The sequence below is a fragment of the Gopherus flavomarginatus genome, chromosome 6 (assembly GCF_025201925.1).
Source record: "Gopherus flavomarginatus isolate rGopFla2 chromosome 6, rGopFla2.mat.asm, whole genome shotgun sequence".
In the NCBI taxonomy this organism is placed as follows: domain Eukaryota; kingdom Metazoa; phylum Chordata; order Testudines; family Testudinidae; genus Gopherus; species Gopherus flavomarginatus.
Genome location: NC_066622.1, coordinates 130,892,775 through 130,918,639, shown reverse-complemented (window position 1 = coordinate 130,918,639; position 25,865 = coordinate 130,892,775). Strand labels below are relative to the sequence as shown.

Genomic DNA, 25,865 nt, shown 5'->3' with positions numbered 1-25,865 from the left:
GTACTGACTACCCCAAACCTGTTAGCGACTGGGTGGGTGAAGTAAGCATTCAAGAGTACAGTAATTGTCTGGTTTCATCCACATAGTCGTCATTGGGCATTTAGTGCACTGGATGAGATACACCACATCTTGTGATAGGCATGTGTAGGACCCAGGGATCTTGAAAGGTGTGCTCCCTTCACCTGGCCCCCCAGCTTAGTCCCATTGTTCAGAAAGAGGTTTGAGTATGAAGCATGATTACATTACCCTAGCTGTTTATTAATATTAATTTAATAGGGGGAAAGATGACAAGACAAGATTAAGATCTTTGACAAATTAGAATCTAACAAAATTAGAAATTGTGGTTTTAAGACAAAAGTTATGAAACATGCCTCCTGCCCAATGAGGGCAAAGCAACATCTGCACAACACATTCTCCGAAAACTGCTGTGGCTAGAGTTTGAACTCAGTTCAACAGTTGCAGCATGTCAGCTTGTGCCACCCACTTAACTGTGGCAGACTGCTACAAGCGAAAGTTTGTAGGCAGACTTACTGCACATGCACATTTCACTGTTTGGTGCATCAATTTGTATCAACTCATGGTGGAGGAGCAAGTTTTACCCACTAAAAGGCAGCAATGAATTAGCTAAAATAAATCCTGAAAGGGTAAGAGCAGTTGGAGGGTTTGATCCCCAATCATCTCAAATGATCCTCCACTCTGGACATCAACCTTATCCAATACTCATCAGGCACAATACATTTCAAGACTATTCCAGTAAGCATGTGGATTATAGAGCACTTATGTAATGCTTTAAACAGTAAACACTGCTTAACTTCTAGCAGAGCTGTGCTCTAACATAACAGTAGACCAGAATGGCCAGGCAAGATTTGTAACATTTCAGAAGTGTTAGCTATACAGCTGCAGCCTCAAGTAATGAATAAAGTGCAGTAACTCCTCACTTAACATCCTCCCACTTAACATTGTTTCAAAGTTATGTCGCTGCTCAATTAGGGATCATGCCCGTTTAAAGGTGTGCAATGCTCCCTTACGTCATTTGCCTGCCTGCTATGTCCACTGCTTGTAAGATTCTGTGGAAGAGCAGTGACTTTATACGGGAGCATTGCACAAGTTCCCAAACAGCTGTTGGCGGTGGGGGAAGCTTAAGACTTTCTGCGAGGGAGGGGGAAGAGTGGGGAATCCCCTTGTCTCCACTCCTCCCCCTCCCTCACAGAAAGTCCTAAGCACTGCCAAACAGCTGTTTGGCAGTACTTAAGACTTGTGGGGGAGGGAAGGAGCGGGGATGCGGCTGCTCTGGAGAGCAGGTGGAGTGAGGATGGGAAGATGGGGGCCTGGAGTGGAGCGAGGACAGGAAAAGGTGGGCCTGGAGCATCTCCTGGCAAAGTGGGCACCTGTTCTTCTCCGGGGAAGCTGCCGCTGCTGCTGTGAAGCTGCTTCCTAGCACCCTTGCCTGCAGTGGGCTGTGCCTGTGTGGGGTAAGCCAGGGGTACTTCCCAACCACAGTCCAGTACTGTACAGTATATAATGCCTTTTGTCTGCCCCCCAAAAATGTCCTTGGAACGTAACCCCCCTGCATTTACATTAAATCTTATGGGAAAATTGGATTTAACATCGTTTCACTTAAAGTTGCATTTTTCAGGAATGTAACTACAACATTAAGTGAGGAGTTACTCTAAGGTGAGTAGGTTACCAAAAAAAAAATTAAATATGTTGAGACTCTTCATGGGGGCCTTTTTTTTTTTTTAAAGCCAGCACAATTATGGAGCTTTTAAAAAAAGAAGTCAAGCTGAGATAAGCTGAAAGCCCCAACTACACAGAAGGTAGTAGTAAGTATACTAACAGACTAATCTTAAGCAAAATCTACAGACATTTATAATATGTACAATATAAGAAGACATGAGCTAAGAAAGTTTAGTTTGGATGTCTACCATTCCTGTACAGCAAACATCACTAGATTAATATATACAAACTCAGGTACAATATTTAGGTGAAATATTTCTTAGAGGGGGTGAGCCATCATGGACCCTATTGTTGGCTTTGTTGCTGCTGCTCCCTCTGTGCCGCTTCTTGCTGGCGAATGGTCTCCTGTGCGGCTCGCTGCATTTTCTCTAGCTTTTCTAGGGTAACAGATTTTAAAGGCAACAGTTTTGGCTTACATAACACCATGGTAGCCACATCCTCCACTGACAACTGCCCTGAAGTGTAGAAAGAAAAATAAAAATATGTAAATTTCATATAATTGGCATAATTTTACAACCAAGTATAAATACATCTCAGATAAGAGCACCAAATGTCATTGGAAAACCTAGTGTGTATATACAAGATAATACTTAATTTTGCACAAGATAGCATTAGTTTTTCTGAAAGAATATACTGTTCTTTTGGGGAAAAGGTTTGCAAAAGCACGAGTCATTATCCTCAACTGATAAACAAACCAGCTTGTTTTAAAGTGGGCCTATAGTCTGATTTTGAACCACACGAAAAAAATATTTTTTTCAGGAACTGGAAAGTCACATGGCTAAGGATTGGGACTTTTATATATTCAGATCTGTGCAAAAAATACAGACATCTAGACTATCATTGCTCCTTCTATTTATCTTCTAAAAATCAAGTTAATGACTAGGAGTCTCAGCTTTCCAATGGTAGCCAAGCAGACTGCTTATGTAATATACCACCTTATTTCCTCACGTGACAGCTTTCCTGCCTTTCAGTGCCTACATTTTACCAGCACAGCTACTAGAATTCAGTGCTTTCCCATGTGAAAGCAGCCCTGCAATCCCAACATTCAAACTATATTGCTAGAACTAACAATTTGAATGAAGTTGCCAAAACCATTTTATGATTAAGATGTGGAGTGGGATATGGGGAAGGTAAGTAAAATGGTAATCATCATGAGGGCTTCCATTCTACTGTTTTCTGTCAGGGCTTACAATAGTTTGTGTAAACAAATGTTTCTGCTTTCAAATACCCTGAGAGGTAAGGGGCAGAGTGATCAAAGTAAAAACAGGATTCCTGCTTCAATTGGGAATATGCCTGCATACACTTCATTGGCCTTGCTAAATCAGGAAGGTTCGGGAGTAGGTGGCTTTTGGTTTGCTGGAGGTTCTACTTGCCGTAAGAGGCAGTGGTTCTCAAACTTTTATAGGGGTGACCCCTTGTACACAGCAAGCCTCTGAGAGCAACCCCTCGTAAATTAAAAACCCTTAAAAAAAAACATTTAACACTATTATAAATGCTGGAGGCAAAGCAGGGTTGGTTTTTTTGGGGAGGGGGAGGGGACTGACAGTTCACAAGCCCCCATATAATGACTATGATCCCCCCTGTGAGAAGCCCTGCTGTAAGGGATGGTGTGACTACCCCCTGATAAATCAATCTCATTTACATATAACACCATAGCTGTGCGTGGTGCTGAAAAGAAAACCAAGGCAAGGTCTCTACTCTTTAGATCTTACGGGGGGGGGGGGGGGGTGATGTCCATCCACCCCAGAGAGGAAAGTCTGGTACAGGGGTTGGCAGCCTTTCAGAAGTGGTGTGCCAAGTCTTCATTTATTCACTCTGCTTTAAGCTTTCATATGCCAGTAATACATTTTGGTGTTTTTAGGTCTTTTTCCATAAGTCTATAATATATAACTAAACTATTGTTGTATGTAAAATAGATAAGGTTTTTAAAATGTTTAAGAAGATTCATTTAAAATCGAATTAAAATGCAGAGCCCCCTGGACTGGTGGCCAGGACCCGGGCAGTGTGAGTGCCACTGAAAATCAGCTCATGTGCCGACTTCGGCGTACGTTAGCTACGCCTGGTCTGGTAGCAGTGCGGGCAGGCTAGGGTGACCAGACAGCAAATGTGAAAAATCGGGACGGGGGTCGGGGATAATAGGAGCCCATATAAAAAAGAGACCCAAAAATTGGGACTGTCCCTATAAAATCAGGACATCGGGTCACCCTAGGACAAGCACCCCTGTGCCTACTGAATCAGCCAGCGTGGGCAGCCCCGGGCTCACTGCCCGCCGAGTAGTTGGGGTACGTGCCCCCTCACCCCCCCGGCTGTGGGCAGAGGCAGATCGCCCAGATTTCCCCGGCTGGCGGCGGCGTGAGCCCCGCTCTCCCGAGGGTGGAGGGAGCCCTGCGGCGGCGGGCGGGCGCAGACGGTGCGGCAGTTACCTTGCTTGGGCAGCACCTCCCGGAAGAGGGATTTGCCCTCAGCCATGGCGGCGTCGAGCGGCTGCTCCCAGCCCGGCCAGGTCCGCCCCCGTTGCTAGGGCCTGGGTATCCGTGCGTCAGCACGGGACACGTACCGCGTACGCAGCGTCCTGTCGCCGCATGTAATTCTCGGTCCTAGCACCGCCTTCTCACCCCAGGAGCAGGGCGCGCATGCGCATGCGCGCTGCACATCGACCCGCCTGTGGCGGGAGATCGCAACGCATGCGCAGTGGCCCAAACATAACAGCGCTTCCACCATGCACTGCTGTCTTCTTCCATGCGGCCCTGTCATCGTTGCATGCGGAGAAGCCTGGTCTCTTGTGGGTGGCACTGCACTCTGGGAATGGTAGTCCGAGGGTATCGCATTGCATGCTGGGAATTGTAGTCCCGCTGCATGCTGGGAATTGTGGTGCGTTGGGGGTTCTATAGCACAAGGGGGAAGGCTGGAGCTGCCCTGGGCCTGTTGTATGGCAGGGGCACGGTCTTTGGGGTTGCTGGTGGATGTGAGAGGCAAGCCCAGCACGCCACACCTCCATATTTAATACCGCCTCCGTCTGCTCTGCTTTATTGCAAACGAAGCCTTGCCCCTGCCCCAGGCTGCTGGGATGTGGCCCTCCCTTGGGAGTGTTTAGCAGCCTGGTTTGGAGGGAGCACGCCATAACTGTGGAATCTGACCTGCGTTGGTTTTCTGTCTCCCTACCTGGCTTCCAGCTACTCTGGACGCTGCAAGGCTTTTTCTCTTTTGAGAACAGAAAAACCACCCACCCACCTCAGCCCTTGAGGGATCCCACCCAGGAGTCATCTGTTCAACCCCCATGACCCTTCGATCTGTTGCAGTTTCGGCAGGCTGAAGGCCCAGCATGTAGAGTGGGACCAGGTATTGGCCCTGCCCCCTGCCATGTGATGCATATGGCAGTTAAAGATTTTGATGCACAGCTGCAAGTGTTTACATTTTACGAGGAATGCTGGTCCCAAGTGAAAACCAAACCTAGCATATTAAATCTTTTCATGAGGAACCAACCAGGCACCACAAAATCTGCCCAAATGGTTAAAAACTGGCCAGATGGCAACCGTTCCCATTTGACATGTTTCTAGAATGTTCTGGAAAATCACTAAAGGAGACTGGAGGGGATAGAAAGCCCTTTGCCTTTAGATCTCTGGTTGAAGCCCAGCCTAGGTTGGAGGCTCTAAGAAGTTATCACTTGGCAGCTTGCCTAATGACATCTACATGAAAGGAGGTGATGAGCCTCTGCCCCGTTCCTAAGAGACAGGGCTCTGCAGTACAGAAGTTGCCCACCATACTTATCCCGAATTGTCCCCTTGTTGCCAGCCTGAGAAAACTGAATGTGCCAGGGAACTTGAACTTGACGGCCCACAGTGGGATTCTCCCTGTCAGCACTGATGGTCTTTTGGTAGGGCAATGTGGAGAAGTCCATATTACTACTGAGAAGTGTTGAACTTCTGCAACTCTGACTGACATCAACATGAGGTGAGGGTATTCAGTACCTTGCAAGAGCAGGATTTCTTTCTCTAGGGCCATCGAACCAGCCCCTTTCACTAGGGTGACCAGATGAGAAGAAGAAAATATCGGGACACATGGGGGCGGAGGGGCGCCGGTGAAGCAAAACAAACAAAAAAAATGCAGAATGCTGCCGGTGGAGCAAGAAAAAAAAAAGGGGGAGTGCCGCGAAATATTGGGACAAATTGTGTCCCGACCAAACATCGGTCGGGACGCAGGACAAACGCCTAAATATCGGGATAGTCCCAACTTTATTGGGGCGTCTGGTCATCCTACCTTTCACTGACATCAAGTTCACTCTACTCTTGTTTGAAAATATCAACAAGATATTGCCCATTAGTGGTTTTTCCAGGATTTCAAATTCTGATCAAAGTTTTAATCTGATGTCCTAGAACTTGTAGTATGAGTGGCGCCACTGTTTAATGTAAAATTTTAATTTAAAGTGTAATCAAAGACTGGGGTATTTCTAAATGCTAAAAGCACAAATCCAGCAAAACCAGATTTGCCAGCATTCCTCTCATCACTCAGATACATGCAGGGCCTGTCTGTGTTTTGGAGGATGCTTTATGGTTTAGTAGCAACTTTCGTTGAAGAGCACTTGGAAGTAAATGTGCTAACACAAGTCAGTAGATGCAGTCGCAGCTTCCTGGCTCTGCATGTAGATGGTAATCAAGTACTAATTCACTTCCAAGCTGAACTGTTATTTTTACATTTTGCTAATGATATTGTTTATATGACCCGTACACCCTGCCCTTTACTTCAGTAATTTGTAGAGGGAAAAGCTCACATGTAGGAACAGTTCACATTTGTCAATCTGCTAACCACAATCTCAGCTAGTATTAGTTAGCCCTATAGATGTAGTAAGAAACAGCAGATTCTGGTAACATTTTTCATAGTGATGTATATTAGCTGTGGACAAAGATTTGTGGAAATTATAGACAACGGCACTGTTCAGTGATCAAAAGAGAATGAGGAAAAATTTTTTTTCCATAATAAGTTTTCTTTCTGGTTTTGATTTCACTTGGTCATGTTTCCCTCTGCTGACTTGGATGCTGTGCAGTTGGCCCATTGGATGATCCTTCGCTGCTATTTCTAATGCATTTGTGGGGTTCCAGTGAAACCTGTACTAAGAATCCCACTTCCAATAAGCAACACCATCTCTTCAATAGCTTTTAAAGCACCTGCAAGCATTGATTAAGGACAATTTTCTTTTTCCTTTTTCCTTTAAGGCAACCTATACTAGGAATCACATGGTCCCTCCGGTAGTCATTTAAGACAGCTTTCACTTTACTTGAAGTTTTTGTCTGTTTGTCACATTTGATGCCAGTATTGCAACTTGCAGAGGGCAAGAACAAGCCTTTTACTTTCTCCTTGTTGTGGAGCTGGCCAAAGGTAATGCTTTCTGTCTTGTTCCAGGGGAAAGGAAAATCTTCTATTGTGATCCACTTCTTCCAAATTCAAAATCCCCAAGTCATAATCTTGATATTAATGAAGCTATAAAATTGTCACATTCACTTCAAGGCCTGCCTCTTCATTCTTTCTTTGAAATCTGTGGTAGTTTTCCCATTGCCTTTAATATGAAAGGATGAATTCAAAATGGAACAGGTTCAGAGATGGGCTACTAGAATGATCCGAGGAATGGAAAACCTGTCATATGAAAGGAGACTCAAAGAGCTTGGCTTGTTTAGTCTAGGCAAAAGAAGGCTGAGGGGGGATATGCTTGCTCTTTATAAGTATATCAGAGTGTAATAACCTTAGTCCCAGATTTGGACCTTAGCGTCCAAAATATGGGGGTTAGCATGAAAACCTCCAAGCTTAGTTACCAGCTTGGACCTGGTACCTGCTGCCACCACCCAAAAAATTAGAGTGTTTTGGGGCACTCTGGTCCCTCTGAAAAACCTTCCCTGGGGACCCCAAGACCCAAATCCCTTGAGTCTCACAACAAAGGGAAATAATCCTTTTTCCCTTCCCCCCTCCAGGTGCTCCTGGAGAGATACACAGACACAAGCTCTGTGAATCCAAACAGAGTGAATCTCCCTCTCTGTTCCCAATCCTGGAAACAAAAGTACTTTCCTCTTCACCCAGAGGGAATGCACAATCAGGCTAGCCACTTCAACACACACAGATCTCCCCTGATTTCTTCCTCCCACCAATTCCCTGGTGAGTACAGACTCAATTTCCCTGAAGTAAAGAAAAACTCCAACAGGTCTTAAAAGAAAGCTTTATATAAAAAGAAAGAAAAATAAGTACAAATGTTCTCTCTGCATTGAGATAATACAACACAGGGTCAATTGCTTAAAAGAATATTGAATAAACAGCCTTATTCAAAAAGAATACAAATCAAAGCACTCCAGCACTTATATTCATGCAAATACCAAAGAAAAGAAACCATAGAACTTACTATCTGATCTCTTTGTCCTTACCCTTAGAAACAGAAGACTAGAAAGTAGAACTACTTCTCCAAAGCTCAGAGAAGGCAGGCAGACGGAAAACAAAGACCTTAGACACTCAATTCCCTCCACCCAAAGTTGAAAAAATCCGGTTTCCTGATTGGTCCTCTGGTCAGGTGCTTCAGGTGAAAGAGACATTAACCCTTAGCTATCTGTTTATGACACGCCCCCCAAATTGCAGACAGTGGGGAAGCTCACTGGCGGCGATTTCCTTCTAGAACTTGAAAATAAACAGATTAATACAACACATACACCTTTACATATACTCCTAAGTATATAACTAACAGACTTCTACATTTTAAGAACACTTTTTAACTACTGAATTCTGGGAAACTCTCACGGGAGAGTGCATCAGCAACTTTATTAGAAGCTCCTGTGATGTGTTGAATTTCAAAATCAAAATCTTGGAGAGCTAAACTCCAACGAAGAAGTTTCTTGTTGTTCCCCTTGGCAGTATGAAGCCACTTTAGTGCAGCATGGTCAGTTTGTAGTTGGAACCGCCGTCCCCAAACATATGGGCGTAGCTTTTCCAGGGCGTACACAATGGCATAGCATTCCTTTTCACTGACTGACCAGTGACTTTCCCTCTCAGACAGTTTCTTACTGAGAAACACGACAGGATGGAAGTTGTGATCTGTTGCTTCCTGCATGAGCACTGCTCCTATACCACGCTCAGATGCATCTGTGGTTACTAGGAATGGCTTGTCAAAGTCCGGGGCCCTGAGCACAGGGTCAGACATGAGCGTTGCCTTAAGTTGGGTAAAGGCCTTTTGACACTCATCAGTCCACTTAACTGCATTTGGCTGGGTCTTTTTGGTCAGGTCGGTCAGTGGGGCAGCGATTTGGCTGTAGTGGGGTACAAATCGCCTGTAGTATCCGGCCAAGCCTAAGAAGGATTGGACCTGCTTCTTGGACCGTGGGACAGGCCACTTTTGGATAGCATCCACCTTGGCCTGTAGGGGGTTTATGGTTCCTCGACCCACCTGGTGCCCCAGGTAAGTCACTCTGTTTTGGCCTATTTGACACTTTTTGGCCTTAACAGTTAGTCCTGCCTGCCTGATGCGCTCAAAGACCTTTTCCAGGTGTAGTAGGTGTTCGGGCCAGGAGTCTGAAAAAATGGCCACATCATCGAGGTAGGCAACTGCAAATTCTCCCAGTCCAGCTAGTAGACCATCTACCAGCCTCTGGAAGGTTGCGGGTGCATTTCGAAGGCCGAAAGGAAGGACATTGAATTCATACACCCCCGCATGGGTGACGAATGCTGACCTCTCCTTGGCAGGTTCATCTAGCGGTACTTGCCAGTACCCCTTGGTTAAGTCTATTGTAGAGATGAACTGGGCACGTCCCAACTTCTCCAATAGCTCATCGGTACGTGGCATTGGATAGTTGTCCGGACGAGTTACAGCATTTAGCTTACGGTAGTCCACGCAAAAGCGTATTTCCCCATCTGGTTTGGGTACCAGAACCACTGGAGATGCCCATGCACTGGTAGATGAGCGGATTATACCCATCTGTAGCATGTTCTGGATCTCCCGTTCTATAGCGGCTTGGGCATGAGGAGACACTCGGTAGGGTGGGGTTCTGATTGGGTGAGCATTACCTGTATCAATGGAGTGGTATGCCCGTTCAGTCCGTCCTGGGGTGGCTGAGAACAATGGGGCGAAGCTAGTGCACAGCTCCTTGATTTGTTGCCGCTGCAGACGTTCCAGGGTGGTTGAGAGGTTCACCTCTTCCACGCCACCATCTTTTTTCCCGTCGTAGTAGACACCGTCAGGCCACTCAGCATCATCTCCCTGGACTGTAAACTGACAAACCTGTAAGTCTCTGGAATAGAAAGGCTTGAGAGAATTAACATGGTACACTTTAGGCTTTAGTGAGGAATTGGGAAATGCTATGAGGTAGTTTACAGCTCCCAGGCGCTCTTGGACCGTGAATGGCCCTTCCCATGATGCTTCCATCTTATGGGCCTGTTGCGCCTTCAAGACCATAACCTGGTCTCCTACCTTGAAGGACCGATTTCTGGCATGTCTGTCATACCAGGCCTTTTGCTCTTCTTGAGCATCCTTTAGGTTCTCTTTAGCAAGGGCTAAAGATTGTCGGAGGGTGCTTTGTAGGTTGTTTACAAAGTCCAGAATGTTAGTTCCTGGAGAAGGCGTAAACCCCTCCCATTGCTGCTTCACCAACTGTAATGGCCCCTTAACCTCGTGACCATACACAAGTTCAAATGGTGAAAACCCTAAACTGGGATGTGGTACAGCCCTGTAGGCAAACAGCAACTGCTGCAACACTAGGTCCCAATTATTGGAGAATTCGTTGATGAATTTTCGTATCATGGCCCCCAAAGTTCCATTGAACCTTTCCACCAGGCCATTGGTTTGATGGTGGTATGGGGTGGCAACCAAGTGATTCACCCCATGAGTTTCCCACAGTTTTTCCATGGTCCCTGCCAGGAAATTAGACCCTGAATCTGTAAGGATGTCAGAGGGCCAACCTACCCTGGCAAAGATGTCTGTTAGGGCCAGGCACACAGTGTTAGCCCTGGTGTTGCCTAGAGCTACTGCTTCTGGCCATCGGGTAGCAAAGTCCACTAAAGTCAGTACGTACTGCTTTCCTCTGGGCGTCTTTTGTGGGAAAGGGCCCAGAATATCCACAGCTACTCGCTGAAATGGGACCTCAATTATGGGGAGTGGCTGGAGAGGGGCCTTGACCTGGTCTTGAGGCTTACCCACTCTTTGGCATACCTCACAAGACCGGACATACTTGGCAACGTCCTTGCCCATCCCCTCCCAGTGGAAGGACTTCCCCAACCGGTCCTTGGTTCTGTTCACCCCAGCATGGCCACTGGGATGATCATGGGCTAAGCTTAAGAGCTTCTCCCGGTACTTAGTTGGAACCACCAACTGTTTTTGCGGCTGCCATTCTTCCCGGTGTCCACCAGAAAGAATTTCCTTGTATAAAAGTCCTTGGTCTATAACAAACCGGGATCGATTAGAAGAGCTGAGAGGCGGTGGGGTGCTCCGTGCCGCCGCCCATGCTTTCTGAAGGCTGTCATCCGCTTCCTGCTCAGCCTGGAACTGTTCCCTTGAGGCTGGGGTCACCAGTTCTTCCTCAGACTGTGGACTTGGGCTTGGTCCCTCTGGAAGCGATGTAGGTGATGGGGTTGTTTCCGTTGCTGGTGAACCGCTCTCCGCTGGTGCACCTGAGGGTATTTCAGGCTCTGGCTGAGCCTTTTGGGTATGGCTGTCTTTTGCTTCTGCCAGTTCTGGCTCGCTGGCGCCCTCTGGCGTTGAGTTTGAAGATGGGGTTGCACTTGCTGGTGCTGGTTGCTGTTCCAGTTCCGGGTCTGGGACTGGAGATGCTGTGGCTGTTTCAGTGGTAGGCATGGAATCCGGGTCCACTACCTCTGTCTGGGTCTCTGGTAACACAGACGGGGCCTCTGTGGACGGTTCAGGAACAGGAATGGGTCTGGAAGCTTGCCTGGTTTGGCTACGTGTAACCATTCCCACTCTCTTGGCCCGCCTCACCTGGTTGGCCAAGTCTTCCCCCAGTAGCATGGGGATAGGATAATTGTCATAGACTGCAAAAGTCCACATTCCTGACCAGCCTTTGTACTGGACAGGCAGTTGAGCTGTAGGCAAGTCTACAGCTTGTGACATGAAGGGGTAAATTGTAACTTTGGCCTTTGGGTTGATGAATTTGGGGTCAACGAAGGATTGGTGGATAGCTGACACTTGTGCCCCCGTGTCTCTCCACGCAGTAACCTTCTTTCCGCCCACTCTCAAATTTTCCCTTCGCTCCAAGGGTATTTGAGAGGCATCCGGGCCTGGGGATCTTTGGTGTGATGGTGGTGTAATGAATTGCACTCGCATGGTGTTCTTGGGACACTTGGCCTTGATATGTCCCAGTTCATTACACTTAAAGCATCTTCCATCTGATGGGTCACTGGGCCGAGGTGAGTTACTGGAGACTGGTGAGGTTGAAGGGTAGGGTATCTGTGGCTTTACTTGGGTGGTATGTGGGGTCTTTGGCTGTCCTCGGTTGTAGGGTTTATGGTCTGTGTGCCCCCTGGGGTAATCGTTCCCCTTGACAGTAGCTTTCTTGCTTTCTGCCAGTTCCATCCATTTGGCTCCAATCTCCCCCGCCTCAGCGATATTCTTGGGGTGTCCATCTTGTATGTACCATGTGATGTCTTCAGGAACACCATCCAAGAACTGCTCCATTTGTATGAGGAGGTTCAGTTCTTCCAAGGTTTGAATGTTGTTTCCTGTTAGCCAGGCCTCATAGTTTTTTGCAATGTAGTAGGCGTGTTTGGGAAATGACTCCTCTGGTTTCCACTTTTGGTTTCTGAAACGCCGACGGGCATGATCTGGGGTTATCCCCATCCTGTATCTGGCCTTGGTTAGAAAAAGTTTATAGTCATTCATTTGGTGCTTAGGCATTTCAGCTGCCACCTCTGCTAAAGGTCCACTGAGCTGTGACCTCAATTCTACCATGTACTGGTCTTCGGGAATGCTGTACCCAAGACAGGCTCTTTCAAAATTTTCTAAGAAGGCCTCGGTGTCATCACCTGCCTTGTAGGTGGGAAATTTCCTGGGCTGTGGAGCAATATTTGGCGCCGGGTTGTTAGGGTTGGCTGGCACAGGCAGCCCAGCTTTTGCCAATTCCAGTTCATGTTTTCTCTGTTTTTCCTTCTCTTCATTCTCTTTTTGTTGTTTTTCCATTTCTTTTTGGTGCTTTTCCATTTCTCGGCGGTGGGCCACCTCTTCTTCTTCTAGTTTTCTTCGGTGGGCGAACTCTTCTTCTTCTAGTTTTCTTTTGTGTGCTGCCTGTTTGATTTGTTCTTCTCTTTCTTTCATCTCCATCTGTCGCCTGTGTTCAGCTTCTTTGATTTGTTCTTCGGCCGCAATTTTTGCCTTAGAAGTCATGATTCCTGTTTTCTTGTGTTGGGGTGCCCTCCGGTGTTTATCTTCTGAACTGCAGGTTCTCTGTTGCCTCCTGAAGTCTGCCTAGCAACAGTGCTTTTTTCCTTTTCTCTCTCTAGCTAATCTTCAATGTCAAGTAAACCTGAAAAACCACTTTATTTGCATTCATATAGTGCTGGTATGACTCTCAATGGGAGTGCTATTGTGTGACAAAAGACTGTTAATAGTCCTTAACGACTTCTGCTTAACATGCAAGCCACAAACTGCCAGAGAGAGCAGAAAAAAAAAATTTCTCTCTGGTTCCCTTTTAAAACCAAACTGTTTCTCTCTGCTAAAAAGCCCTTAGCAGAGAAACGAAAAATATAATATTTCTACTGGCTTCTGGATTCTGTCTATCTCCCACCGCAGCCACCATGTAATAACCTTAGTCCCAGATTTGGACCTTAGCGTCCAAAATATGGGGGTTAGCATGAAAACCTCCAAGCTTAGTTACCAGCTTGGACCTGGTACCTGCTGCCACCACCCAAAAAATTAGAGTGTTTTGGGGCACTCTGGTCCCTCTGAAAAACCTTCCCTGGGGACCCCAAGACCCAAATCCCTTGAGTCTCACAACAAAGGGAAATAATCCTTTTTCCCTTCCCCCCTCCAGGTGCTCCTGGAGAGATACACAGACACAAGCTCTGTGAATCCAAACAGAGTGAATCTCCCTCTCTGTTCCCAATCCTGGAAACAAAAGTACTTTCCTCTTCACCCAGAGGGAATGCACAATCAGGCTAGCCACTTCAACACACACAGATCTCCCCTGATTTCTTCCTCCCACCAATTCCCTGGTGAGTACAGACTCAATTTCCCTGAAGTAAAGAAAAACTCCAACAGGTCTTAAAAGAAAGCTTTATATAAAAAGAAAGAAAAATAAGTACAAATGTTCTCTCTGTATTGAGATAATACAACACAGGGTCAATTGCTTAAAAGAATATTGAATAAACAGCCTTATTCAAAAAGAATACAAATCAAAGCACTCCAGCACTTATATTCATGCAAATACCAAAGAAAAGAAACCATAGAACTTACTATCTGATCTCTTTGTCCTTACCCTTAGAAACAGAAGACTAGAAAGTAGAACTACTTCTCCAAAGCTCAGAGAAGGCAGGCAGACGGAAAACAAAGACCTTAGACACTCAATTCCCTCCACCCAAAGTTGAAAAAATCCGGTTTCCTGATTGGTCCTCTGGTCAGGTGCTTCAGGTGAAAGAGACATTAACCCTTAGCTATCTGTTTATGACACAGAGGGATTAATATTAGGGAGGGAGAGGAATTATTTAAGCTTAGTACCAATGTAGACACAAGAACGAATGGGTATAAACTGGACACTAGGAAGTTTAGACTTGAAATTAGACGAAGGTTTCTAACCATTAGAGGAGTGAAGTTCTGGAACAACCTTCCAAGGGGAGTAGTGGGGGCAAAAGACATATCTGGCTTTAAGATTAAGCTTGATAAGTTTATGGAAGGGATGGTATGATGGGAGTGCCTAATTTTGGCAATTGATCTTTGATTATCGGCAGATAAGAATGCCCAGTGGTTGGTGATGGGATGTTGGATGGGATGGGATGGGATGTTGGATGGGATGGGATCTGAGTTACTGCAGAGAATTCTTTTTTGAGTGCTGGCTGGTGAGTCTTGCCCACATGCTCAGGGTTTAGCTGATCGCCATATTTGGGGTCGGGAAGGAATTTTCCTCCGGGGCAGATTGGCAGAGGCCCTATAGGTTTTTCGCCTTCCCCTGCAGCGTGGGGCATGGGTCACTTGCTGGTGGATTCTCTGCAGCTTGAGGTCTTCAGACCACAATTTGAAGACTTAAATAACTCAGACATAGGTTAGGGGTTTGTTATAGAAGTGGATGGGTAGGGTTCCGTGGCCTGCTTTATGCGGGGGGTCGGACTAGATGATCACATTGGTCCCTTCTGACCCTAGAATCTATGAATCTATTAAAGGTTTTGTCTGATGCCCTAGAACTGCACGCACTGGAGTTTTCCCATGATTTTGATGAAAACAGGATTAGGGCCTTATTTAGAAGAGGCAATTTAACATGATTTGTGTAATTTATGAATTTGCAATCTGAAAGTCTAACTAGCACTAATTTTTTTAAATTGGTAAATGGCCCAGTTAGAAATGAACTAGAAAATCTTTATAATCAGCTTCTTATACTATGTAAATATTAAATTGTAAAATACAGCTCAGTTTTTGCAAGATGCCAATTATGAATGAAAATTCTGCAGCACTGGAGCAATGCAAGTGAAAAAGAGCCTTAAAGTGACAGGAAGTTTAATTAAATACAAGGCGGCATTAACTTGAATTTTTGGGCTAGGTCTTTCTAGCTGTTTGTTCATCGCAGATGGTTGTTTGGAGTCTAGCATTATGTAAGTATTGACATTTACAACAACTAAACCTCATCTCAGTCATGTAGGGAGTTACTTTCCAAAACTTTTTTCTTGCCAGTATTTTTCCTCCATGGTATGCAACAACGGTCACCTTGATTTGTTACTTGCGACTATTTTACTGATTGAGATCTGGGATCTGGCAATGTGCTAAATCCATTTTCTCAACTAGCCAAATGCCAACTTGTCACTCTTCTAAACAAGCTGATCCTTAGGGTTGTGGTGATGAATGGGTGCTACTGGTGATTGGTTCCAGAAGTTACCAGTGGACTTATTTTTAAAACACCTTGTGACACTTGGAGGAAGATTATATTAAACCATTAGGAATTGGAAGGCTAGAAAGTGAGCAAGAGGTATAGGTATGAACTAATATATTGCTAGTTTGCACCTTCTATCTGAAAATTTCAAAGTGCTTAACAAATGTTAGGAGATTTAGTCTTGAGCTCGGCAAGTATTATTTACCACATTTAACAGATGAGAAAAATGAGGCTTGGAGGACCTACTCCTGCTCATTCTGAAAGCAGTGATTAAATGACAGAAGTTGTGACTTGTCAAATTGTACGTCAGGGATCTGATTCTTTGGTTCTGCTAAGAAAAAGTGGCCTTATGATCCCTGCTTCTGGGGCTGGGTGAAGGCTGCTCTGACTTACACTCAGTTGCACAAGTGGCCAATCGAGCTGCCAGAAATAGCTGGAGAGCAGAGGTACTTCTATTCCCTGTGAAATGCCCCTTGTCCTGGGAATAGGGTAAGCAGAGCCACTATGCTGTCTCTGTTCCACCTTGGGACTACCCTTATGAAAGTGTAATTTCCAGCTGGCTGGTTAAATTGGCACAATGTACTGTGGCTGGAATGGAGGCCAGGATCTGGCCCAAGGTTTGTGGCAGATGCAGGAACAGAACTTCAGTATCCTGATGCCAAGTCCTGTGCTCTAACCACATGTTTCTCAAAGGACATGAGACAGACCTTAACATAAAACCTAGTATTGTTCCTTAAAGTAGCCAAGCATGAAGATAATATATTCTGGATGCCATCTTCAAACTTGTAATGTCACAAATGAGTTATTCTTGTACTTTGCAGAAAGCCTCACAACCACAAAACCAGCAACAGTGTTATAAATGATAACCTTGTTTTCCTCCTCTTCCCAGAGATAATCTCAGAACAGCAGACAGCATATAGACATGCATTGCTGGAATCCAGTGAGTTTCATAACATTGTAGCCATTTGCTGAAAGCCCCACAATACTGCAAATACAAAATGAACGTTTATTTTAAGTTTTGAATGAAAAATATCTACCTTCTCCAAGGATAGGTCACATGTCCCATGAGTGAAGGATGGGCTCAGGAGTAGCAATGTTGCCAGTTCCAAGAGTTAAAAAGTCACGGGTCAGGCCCCCAAAATCATGTAATAGTTGTTGGGTTCTTTCTGTTTTCTGAGCCATTAGTTCTCATGCCTTCCAGCTTTTTCCTGCAACCGAAGGGCTAGAAACTTCACTGTATTTTAAAATGAAAGCTGAGATTCTTGCATGATCACATAACCTGGAGTATTAAGAAAATTTAAAAACAGCCAATATCACATGTATTGGCAATGCTCTGGGTGACCATCTGCCTTGGGTTTTAAGGGATATCTTTTGCTTGGTTAATAGTGTCCATTCCATATTCAGTAAGGAGCTACTAATACAATCTGGTCAGATTAAAAAATGTCTGTTTCCCAAATCTCTGTCATTGGTTTTTATATAACTCTTACCTCTGTAAGCACTGATGATAACCATGTGAAGATGCATGACTCTGTGCCATTTATAAAACATTGTGTGTGTCATTCCTTACAAGTAAGCTTTGGTCCTGGGTTTTTCGTACATTTATTTGTCCTTTATTTCCTTGAAACTTGCACAGGCACTCTGGGGTACAGACCATCATCACCCAGGAACAAAGCAAGAGATTTACTCATACAGGTATACAGGACGCGACCACAAGGTAACTTTGGGGGCAGAAAGTTCAGTCTTGCTCTCAGAAAGAATACAAGGTGCTATAAAAACTGAAAGGTAGTCAGACACGAAGTGCGGCAGCTGCCTCTGTGAATGAGGTGAGTAGGGCCTGGGTTTATTTCTGATTAATTTGATCATTATATTTGAGATTTTTTTTGATAGTTGCAACCTGTGCACATTGAGGCCAGAATAAAAGCCTGGAGGAAAATCCCATGCTTGGTAGAAGGGCTAGTCTTCTGTTGCTGAATGAGCTGATCTGTGCCACAGCGAGAGAAACTCTTCCTTCCGTCTTCGTTCAGTGTGAGCAGAGTCATGCTGAACGTCTGAAAACATATGGCAGAGGGGACACAGAAGTAGCTTTCTGACTGGCTGCACTTTCTATTCCGTCTAAGTCAGTATTGTCCAGCAAATGCTGAGATCTCACTGCCTGCCTTATTGTTATACATAAATTCCATTCTGTGCTGTCACACCAGATGCTCCAGAAAGGAGTTTCAAAGAGATTAGTGCATCACTTGTGCGGTTAAAATCACTTAAGCTTTGGCCTGGGGCCTTACAGAGCTAGAAAAGGGTGATAGAATTGCCCATAAATGCACCATCACTTTATTGTTTATTATTCCACCTCTCCCCCAGCTGCTTAGAGTGTCTCTTGGAATATTTCTTTAATTGGTTGGGGACAGTCTGAGAATCATCCTTTACTTACTGGGTAAAAATTAAGTGATGAGTCAATGGACCCTATACAGAAGTACAACTTTCATACACATACGTCAATCATTGACATAACAGAGTAATGTAAATACCTAAAAATGTAGTAGAAATTAAATTAACAGTTTAACATACAGACCCTAAAACTGCCAATGCAGTCAAACAAGAAAGTTATATTATCCTTTGAAATATACCTCCAGAGAAGCTGGAGAGGTGGAAGAGACCTATCAAATTATCTGATCCATCTTCCTGATGACGCAGGATCATTCCTATGGTATATTGCCTAGTGCTCAGTCTAGTCTAGTTTTAACATTTTCTGGTGTTGGGAGTTTGAACACATCCCTTTGGGAGACTATTGCACAGCTCGATAGATCCCACTTTTCAGGCTGTTTTTCCAGATATTCAGCCTAAACATCTCTTTTTTATTATACCCCTCCCAAGTACTTCTGTCCCCCAAAGTCTTATTTTGAGGGCAAATTACTATTGTCATGTTCTCTCTGAAAAGAAACTGAAGTGAGGTCTGTTTTGGGGCTGTAAGTGCAAGTGTTTTTCCCGTTAGATTCTCCCATGCTTCCTGTGACAGATATAGCAACCTCATGTAATATCTCTGGGGACCATATTGTGTTAAGTGTATGAATGGCCTGTGTATCACTGTGGGCTTGAGATTGTATGCAACTCCAGCAGGGGGAGCGTTGCCACACTTCCCCCAGGAACTAAGAACAGTAGAGGGTGATTAAGGTGATTCTCTCAGTTTGTAAACACCTCCAGAGAAATACCACCTCTCGGGAGGCTTACATATACTGGTTCAAACTGGGTTTTCCAGAGACCAACAGACAAAGAAAGGGCTTTTGCATAGAAAGCTGTATTTAAACTGGCTCGGGGTTGTTAGAAGGCTTTTCCTTCACCCTCTCCCCTGGTTCTTTTCATGTACACAGAAAGCAGAAGACTCTGAAGTCCAAAGTGCAAACAACGCAGTGTTTATTGGGATTAGTTTCTAAGCAAGCGTATTCAAAGTCCTTCACAGTAGGCGGGCTTATCTCTATATGCCAATAGAGTCTGTTTCCCCGTGTTCCGTTCCCAGCTCTGACGCAGCTGAGCATTTACCCCATGTCTCCCTTCCCAGCTCTGACGCCACAGAGCCTTGCCTGTGTCCCTGTTCCCATTCTCCCCTTAGCAAAAATGATTCCAATTCCCCCCCTACTTCTTGTTTGACCCCAGTTTATATAGTAAAATTCTCAGCTATACCTTAACCAATCATTTTACTGAAATTTAGCTAACCAATCTTAACATATTGTAACATAATTCTCTAACCAATTATGGCCCACTCCCCTAATTAACTTACACCTAGCAAAATTAATTATACAGCAGACAGAAACAATTAGAGAACCTGACAGATTAACAATAGAAAAGTGGGGGGCATAAAGATAAATCAGTACAGAAATCAGGGTTTCACAACCACAACCACTGATAAGTGATTTCTTGCCAGACAGAATGCTATCAGACTAAGTTTTTTTAAAACCATTTTAAGATCTGTTTCTTTATCTGGTGGTGAGGGGCATTATCAGGACAGGATCATCTTCCTAACAGCCTAATAGCATCTTATTTCAATGTGACTGGTTTGGAATGTGAGGATGGGACTGTTCGTTTCCCAGCTTATGGCTGCCCCTGCTGCTTAGCCAAAGGCCTTAGCCTAAGAACAAGACCTCAGACTATCCTAGTGAGAGAAGGCCCATACACAGGCGGACTGTGATTTTGATTCTTTGTTTTATATCTTTATAACTATCTACGTGATAAAAATACACCTAAGTTCATAAAGTATAGGCAGGGCTGAATAACTATATTCTAACAGGGTTCTTCTTTCTGCTCCAGCAAATGGACAGGATGTTCTGTCCAAGATGGTCCACTCCCAATCCTTGCAGAAGGGGTAGAAAGACTTTAGCCTGCTAGGGCCCTGTAAGGCCGATGAGTGAGTCCTGGTAGTAGGTTTAAATCTGTTTAGGGTTTTATATATTTTCTCTCTAATGCTTTTACCTGAAGAATAAGTGTGCTTGCTTAGAGAGCACTGCATGGTACCTTGTCACTGCTGGTGCTACACCGTTCATAGTCCTTGGAGAGAAAGCAAAGTACTGGCACTGGCTTTAGGCAGACTGGCTTCAGGGAGGGTGTTACGATACTGCTCTATTCACCACTGAGTGGTGCCTCCTTCTGGTGATTAGCTCTGCCCAGTTCAGTGCCTCCTTTCTGGTCTTCTGACATGCGGTTCTTCTCCTGCTCATGGAGTTACAGTATGGCTGCTTTGTGACCCAACCCTCTAGCCAGCTCACTGTAATTTCCCCTTCTGGAGAAGTCTTTCAAAGTCCTACCGCAGGCAGTCCTCATGCCCGCTGCCCTGACTATGTTACTCCAGCCTGTTCCCTATTCACTGCCCCTAGCAATACCACTCTGAAGTGGATAGTAGAAGTACCCAGGCCCACCCTCTACTCTTGGTTTTAATCCAGGGCCCTACAGCGAGCAGTTAAGGTATGTGGCTACATGTATCTTACTGCTCTCTTCCCTGGACTACTTCCTACCATGCTTCCCCAAGCTTTTCATTCTCTAGTCCAGGGATCGGCAACCTTGAGAAGTGGCGTGCCAAGTCTTCAGAAATGTAAGATTTCGCGTGCCGGTAATAAATTTTACATTTACAGAGGCCCCTGACAGAATCCTAGGCTGGCAGCAGGCTGAGAGGGGCTAGCGGCAGGGACCCTGGCTGGCAGGGACTGGCAGATGGAACCCCAGACCGGCAGCAGACTGAGCAGCTCAGCGCACTGCCAGTCTGGGGTTCCGTCTGCCACCCGCACTGCTGGTCTGGGGTTCTGTCCGCCAGCCCCTGCCAGCCAGGGTCCCATCTGCTGGCCCTGCTCAGCCTGCTGCCAGCCGGGGTTTCCATCCATTCAGGCCGGCAGCGAGCTGAGTGGGGCTGGGACCCTGGTTGGCAGCCAGAAACCTACACCGGCAGCTGGCTGAGCGTGGCTGGCGGACGGAACCCCAGACTGGTTGCGGGCTGAGCGGCTCAGCCAGCTGACGGTCTGGAGTTCTGGCCGCCAGCTCCTGCCAGCCAGGGACATGGTCATTGGCCCTGCTCAGCCCGCTGCTGGCCTAGGATTCCGTTCACTCAGGCAGGCAATGGGCTGAGTGGGGCCGGCGGCCGGGACTGCGGCTGGCAGCGCATGCCATAAAAATCGGCTTGCATGCTGACTTTGGCACGCATGCCATAGGTTGACGACCCCTGCTCTAGTCTTCATAATCAGACCCCTCTCTCTTAGGCCTGCTTGGTAAACTCTTTCTCAGGGGGTAATTTCCCCCACTTCCTTTCTTTTTCCTTACCTTAGGGAGCCAGACTGGTAGCTTCCTCCCTGTAGCCTTGCCTATACTGTTGCCAGCCTCCAGACTTTATGTTCTCTGACAAGTGAGCTTCCTTCTTATTAGTGCCCTCCACACAGCCTAAATCTCCCCTGTCTACAGCTTAATTGGCTGATTGGGCTCACCTGGCCTAATTCAATTTTCTCAGGACTGGTTGGGAGCACACTCTATCCCAGGGGGATATCACAGTGTAAGGCTGGGAGCTGTGAAACCTTAAAACCCCCAATCAGAAAGGAGTGGGAGAATGGCCCCTGCTGAGACAGGTGATGGCTAAAGACCTGAGACCTGACTGGAGTGGACCATGAAGCTGAATCTACCCTGAAATGTTGACACTGCCAAACACACTTAGTTCCTGATCTGTACGTATACCACAGTTCAGATGGTGGAGCTTCTGAAAGTGGTGATTTCTAGTCCTGGCACTGACACTATTTCCATCTGTGGCCTTGAGTAAGTATTTTAATCCGTTCCATTCTGACTGCAGAGAAGTTGCTTTGAACCCCTCCTGTGTCTGCTTGAAGATTGGAGGATCAGTAAGGTCAGTACGATGTCCTGCTTTGTGGGCATATGAGGGCCACCCCTACTTACTCCTGTAAATGGCAGGGGGCAGAATTTAGTCCTTTGTTAACCTGGTTTATGAAGAGAAACATATGCTACTTTTATACAAGCACTGCCATGTGTCATGCTATACCAGCACGGGTGGGGCTAATAAATCTTCAAAGACAAAAAACACCACCTAGCAGAAGCAAATCTGAGCCACATCAGAAGAATTCAGTAATTAGTCCTTAGTTTTAGCCCTGTCAGACATTAGGGATGAGCAAAATGGGCACTGTAGTAACAGATGACGAATACTCCTTGTGCATGAAAAAAGCAAAATAGAAAACACACACGCAATGTTGGAAAGGGTGGCAGTAATGTGTGAAATGTAATAAGCATGTGGCTTGAAACATAGTTGACCCGTTGTTTGGTTGTGGCACATTGCATTGTACTGTAGAAATGAAAGAGCTTGATAACTGTAAAGCAAGAGTGTTGAGATAATGCAAATTGGCACATGCCAGTAATGTAGTCCAGACCACTTTCTTTGGGAACTCAACCATCATTAAGCATGACTTGCTATAGAATTTAGCAGAGGAGTTACATAATCTTTGACGTGTGCAATACTGTGTTTTGCATCTGAGAGAGACGGAGGCACATTGAACAAACAAGATGCTCTTAAGACAATAGAAATGGACATCAATGCCTAATTTGTATAGTGAAAGTGGACTGATGCCAGCAGTTGCACAGGACAGAAGCAGCTGCACCATTCCTTTCACACCCACCTCAGCATGTACATCACACATTCTGGCTCCCACAACTTCTGATTTTCAACACTTTTGCTCGTGCACTTTTTCTTCTGACAGGTGATAGCTCTTCTCTGTGTCCCTGCGTTCCTTGCCTTTGCTGCACCTTGCAGGCACGTATAGTCTGGCACCTGGGAACATTTAGCCCAGAAATTTGCCAGTTTCTCTCCTGTGCATTCAGATGGTGAGCAGAATTTCCTGTGTCTCACGTATCATTTTCCAATGTCATCCAGATTCAAGATGGCAGCTTGTTCTTTTAATTAATTATTTTCTATATGTTATAATAGATATGTATAAACTATAAAGGTGTTTTTAGAGTGATTTACTCTTCTTTGTAACAAGAGTAGTGATTAGATTATATCTTATGTTGCAGTCTCCCTTTCAGGGAATAACATTTTTCTTTTGTAAATAATGCACTAGCTGTACTGAGCATTTCATGCATTGGTCTAAACAAATTAGATGTATAAAGCAATAATATGTACAATAATTGGCACTCCTATTCATACAATTATTCTGATTTCAAGATGCAACTAAACTGAAAGATCAGGTCTAGCTTTGAACACCTTGAAGCAAATTCTCCGTTTCTAATCCTACATCAAGCATAATTATCTAGTCTTGTTTTAGACACCTAGAACTATAAAGTCTTGAAAAAGATCAAATCAGCATCTCTGTCCTCCTGAGTTTTTGTGGCTCCATAATACACTCTTGGTCCACTTTTGATTTAGAGGAAAGGAAAATTCCAAATCCAATAGGCTATCAAGCAAGTTAAACTTCTATCATGCAAATTGAGAATCAGTCAGTTCAAATAGTTTATATTTCCAAGTCAACCTTACAAACAATGTAAATGAGCAAGTGATTACTTCTCCTCACTGACAATACATCTTTTGCTGAACATACTTTAGACAGGTTTATATGTTATTGAGGAAAATAGACTCTGGTAAGTCAAGTGTAAAAATATAATTAGACAGGCCAAAAAAGAATTTGAAGAACAGCTAGCAAAAGACACAAAAAGTAACGGCATTTTTTTAAGGACATCAGAAGGAGGAAGACTTCCAGAGAATCAATGGGACCACTAGACAATCAATGTGCTAAAAGAGCACTCAGGGAAAACAATGCCATTGCAGAGGAGCAAAATGAATTATTTGCATCAGTCTTCACTACAGAGAATGTGAGGGAAATTCACACACCTTAACCTTTCATTTTAGGTGACAAATCTGAGGAACTGTCCTTGATTGAGGTGTCAGTAGAGGAGGTTTTGGAACAAATCACTAAATTAAAGAGTAATATGTTACCAGGACCAGATAGTATTCAACCAAGAGTTCTGAAGGAACTCATATATGAAATTACAGATCATGCATGTCTTCTGGTATGTAACCTATTGCTAAATCAACCTCTGTATTGAGGACTGGAGGATAGCTAATGTAATGCCGATTTTTTTTTAAAGAGTCCCGAGGCGACCCTGGCAATTACAGTAAACCTAATTTCAGTACTAGCAAATTGGTTGAAAATATAGTAAAGAACAGAATTATCAGACATGTAGATGAACATGCTTTGTTGGGGAAAAGTCAACAGGGCTTGTGTAGGGAAATCATGCATCACCAATCTATTAGAATGCTTTGAAGATGTCAACAAACGTGGACAAGGGTGATCCAGTGGATATAGTGTATTTGGACTTTCTGAAAGCCTTTGACTTGCTCCTTCACCAAAAATTCTTAAGCAAAGTAAGCAGTCATAGGATAAGAAGGAAGGTCCTCCTATGGATCAGTAACTGGTTAAAAGACAGGAAGCAAAGGGTAGGAATCATTGGCCAGTTTTCACAGGAGTGAGAGGTAAATAGTGAAGTCTCCCAAGGATCTGTACTGGGACCAGACCTATTCAACATATTCATAAATGATCTGGCAACAGGGGTAAATAATGAGGTGGCAAAGTTTGCGAACAATACTAAATTACTCAAGATGTTAAGTCCAACGAAGACTGCAAAGAGTTACAAAAGAATCTCACAAAACTGGGTGATGGAGCAACAAATAGAAAATGAAATTCAATGTTGATGAAGTAATGCACAATGGAAAACATAATCCTAGCTATGCATACAAAATGATGGAGTCTAAATTAGCTGTTACCAGTCAATAAAGGTATCTCGGAGTTGTGGATAGTTCTCTGAAAAAATCCACTCAATGTGCAACGGCAGTCAAAAAAGCTAATAGAATGGTAAGAACCATTAGGAAAAGACTAGATAATGAGACAGGAAATATTATTGTCACAGTATGAATCCATAGTAGCCAATACCTTGAAAACTCTGTACAGTTCTGGTTACCCCATCTCAAAAAAGAATTGGAAAAAGTACCTAAAAGAGCAAAAAAATTAAAGTAATAAGTAATAAAAATGATTAGGGGTATTGAGCTGCTTCCATATAGAGGAGAGATTAAAAAGACTGAGACTGTTCAGCTTGGAAAAGAGCCAATAAGGGGAATATGATAGAAGTTCATAAAATCATGAATAATGTGGAGAAAGTGAAAAAGGAAGTTTTATTTACCCCTTCACATAATACAAGAACCACCCAATGAAATTTATAGGCAGCAGGTTTAAAACAAAACACAACGGACAGTCAACCTGTGGAATTCCTTGCCAGGGGAAGTTGTGTAAGCAAAACCATAACTGGATTAAAAAAATAATGTGATAAGTTCGTGGGGGGTAGGTCCATCATTAGCCAAGACGGTCAGGGATACAACCCCATGCTCTGGGTGTCCCTACACCTCTGACTGCCAGAAGTTGGGACTGGACGATAGGATGGAACTCTTAGTAATTGCCCTGTTCTGTTCATTCCTTCTGAAACAATGCAGTGGCCACTGTTGGAAGACAGGATCCTGGGCTAATGGGTCATGTCTGAGGAAGCACTTATCCCCATTCCCCATCCTTC

General features: G+C 44.7%; 1 protein-coding gene across 1 annotated transcript; it reads right to left on the bottom strand.

The window, feature by feature from the left end:
• Positions 1-1,846: 1,846 nt before the first annotated feature.
• Positions 1,847-4,383, bottom strand: BBIP1 (BBSome interacting protein 1). Its single transcript, XM_050958254.1, has 2 exons — positions 4,161-4,383; positions 1,847-2,192 (listed from the first exon to the last, which is right to left on the bottom strand). The coding sequence occupies exons 1-2, from the start codon at positions 4,204-4,206 to the stop codon at positions 2,023-2,025; spliced, it is 216 nt and encodes a 71-aa protein (XP_050814211.1). The 5' UTR covers positions 4,207-4,383; the 3' UTR covers positions 1,847-2,022.
• Positions 4,384-25,865: the final 21,482 nt, after the last annotated feature.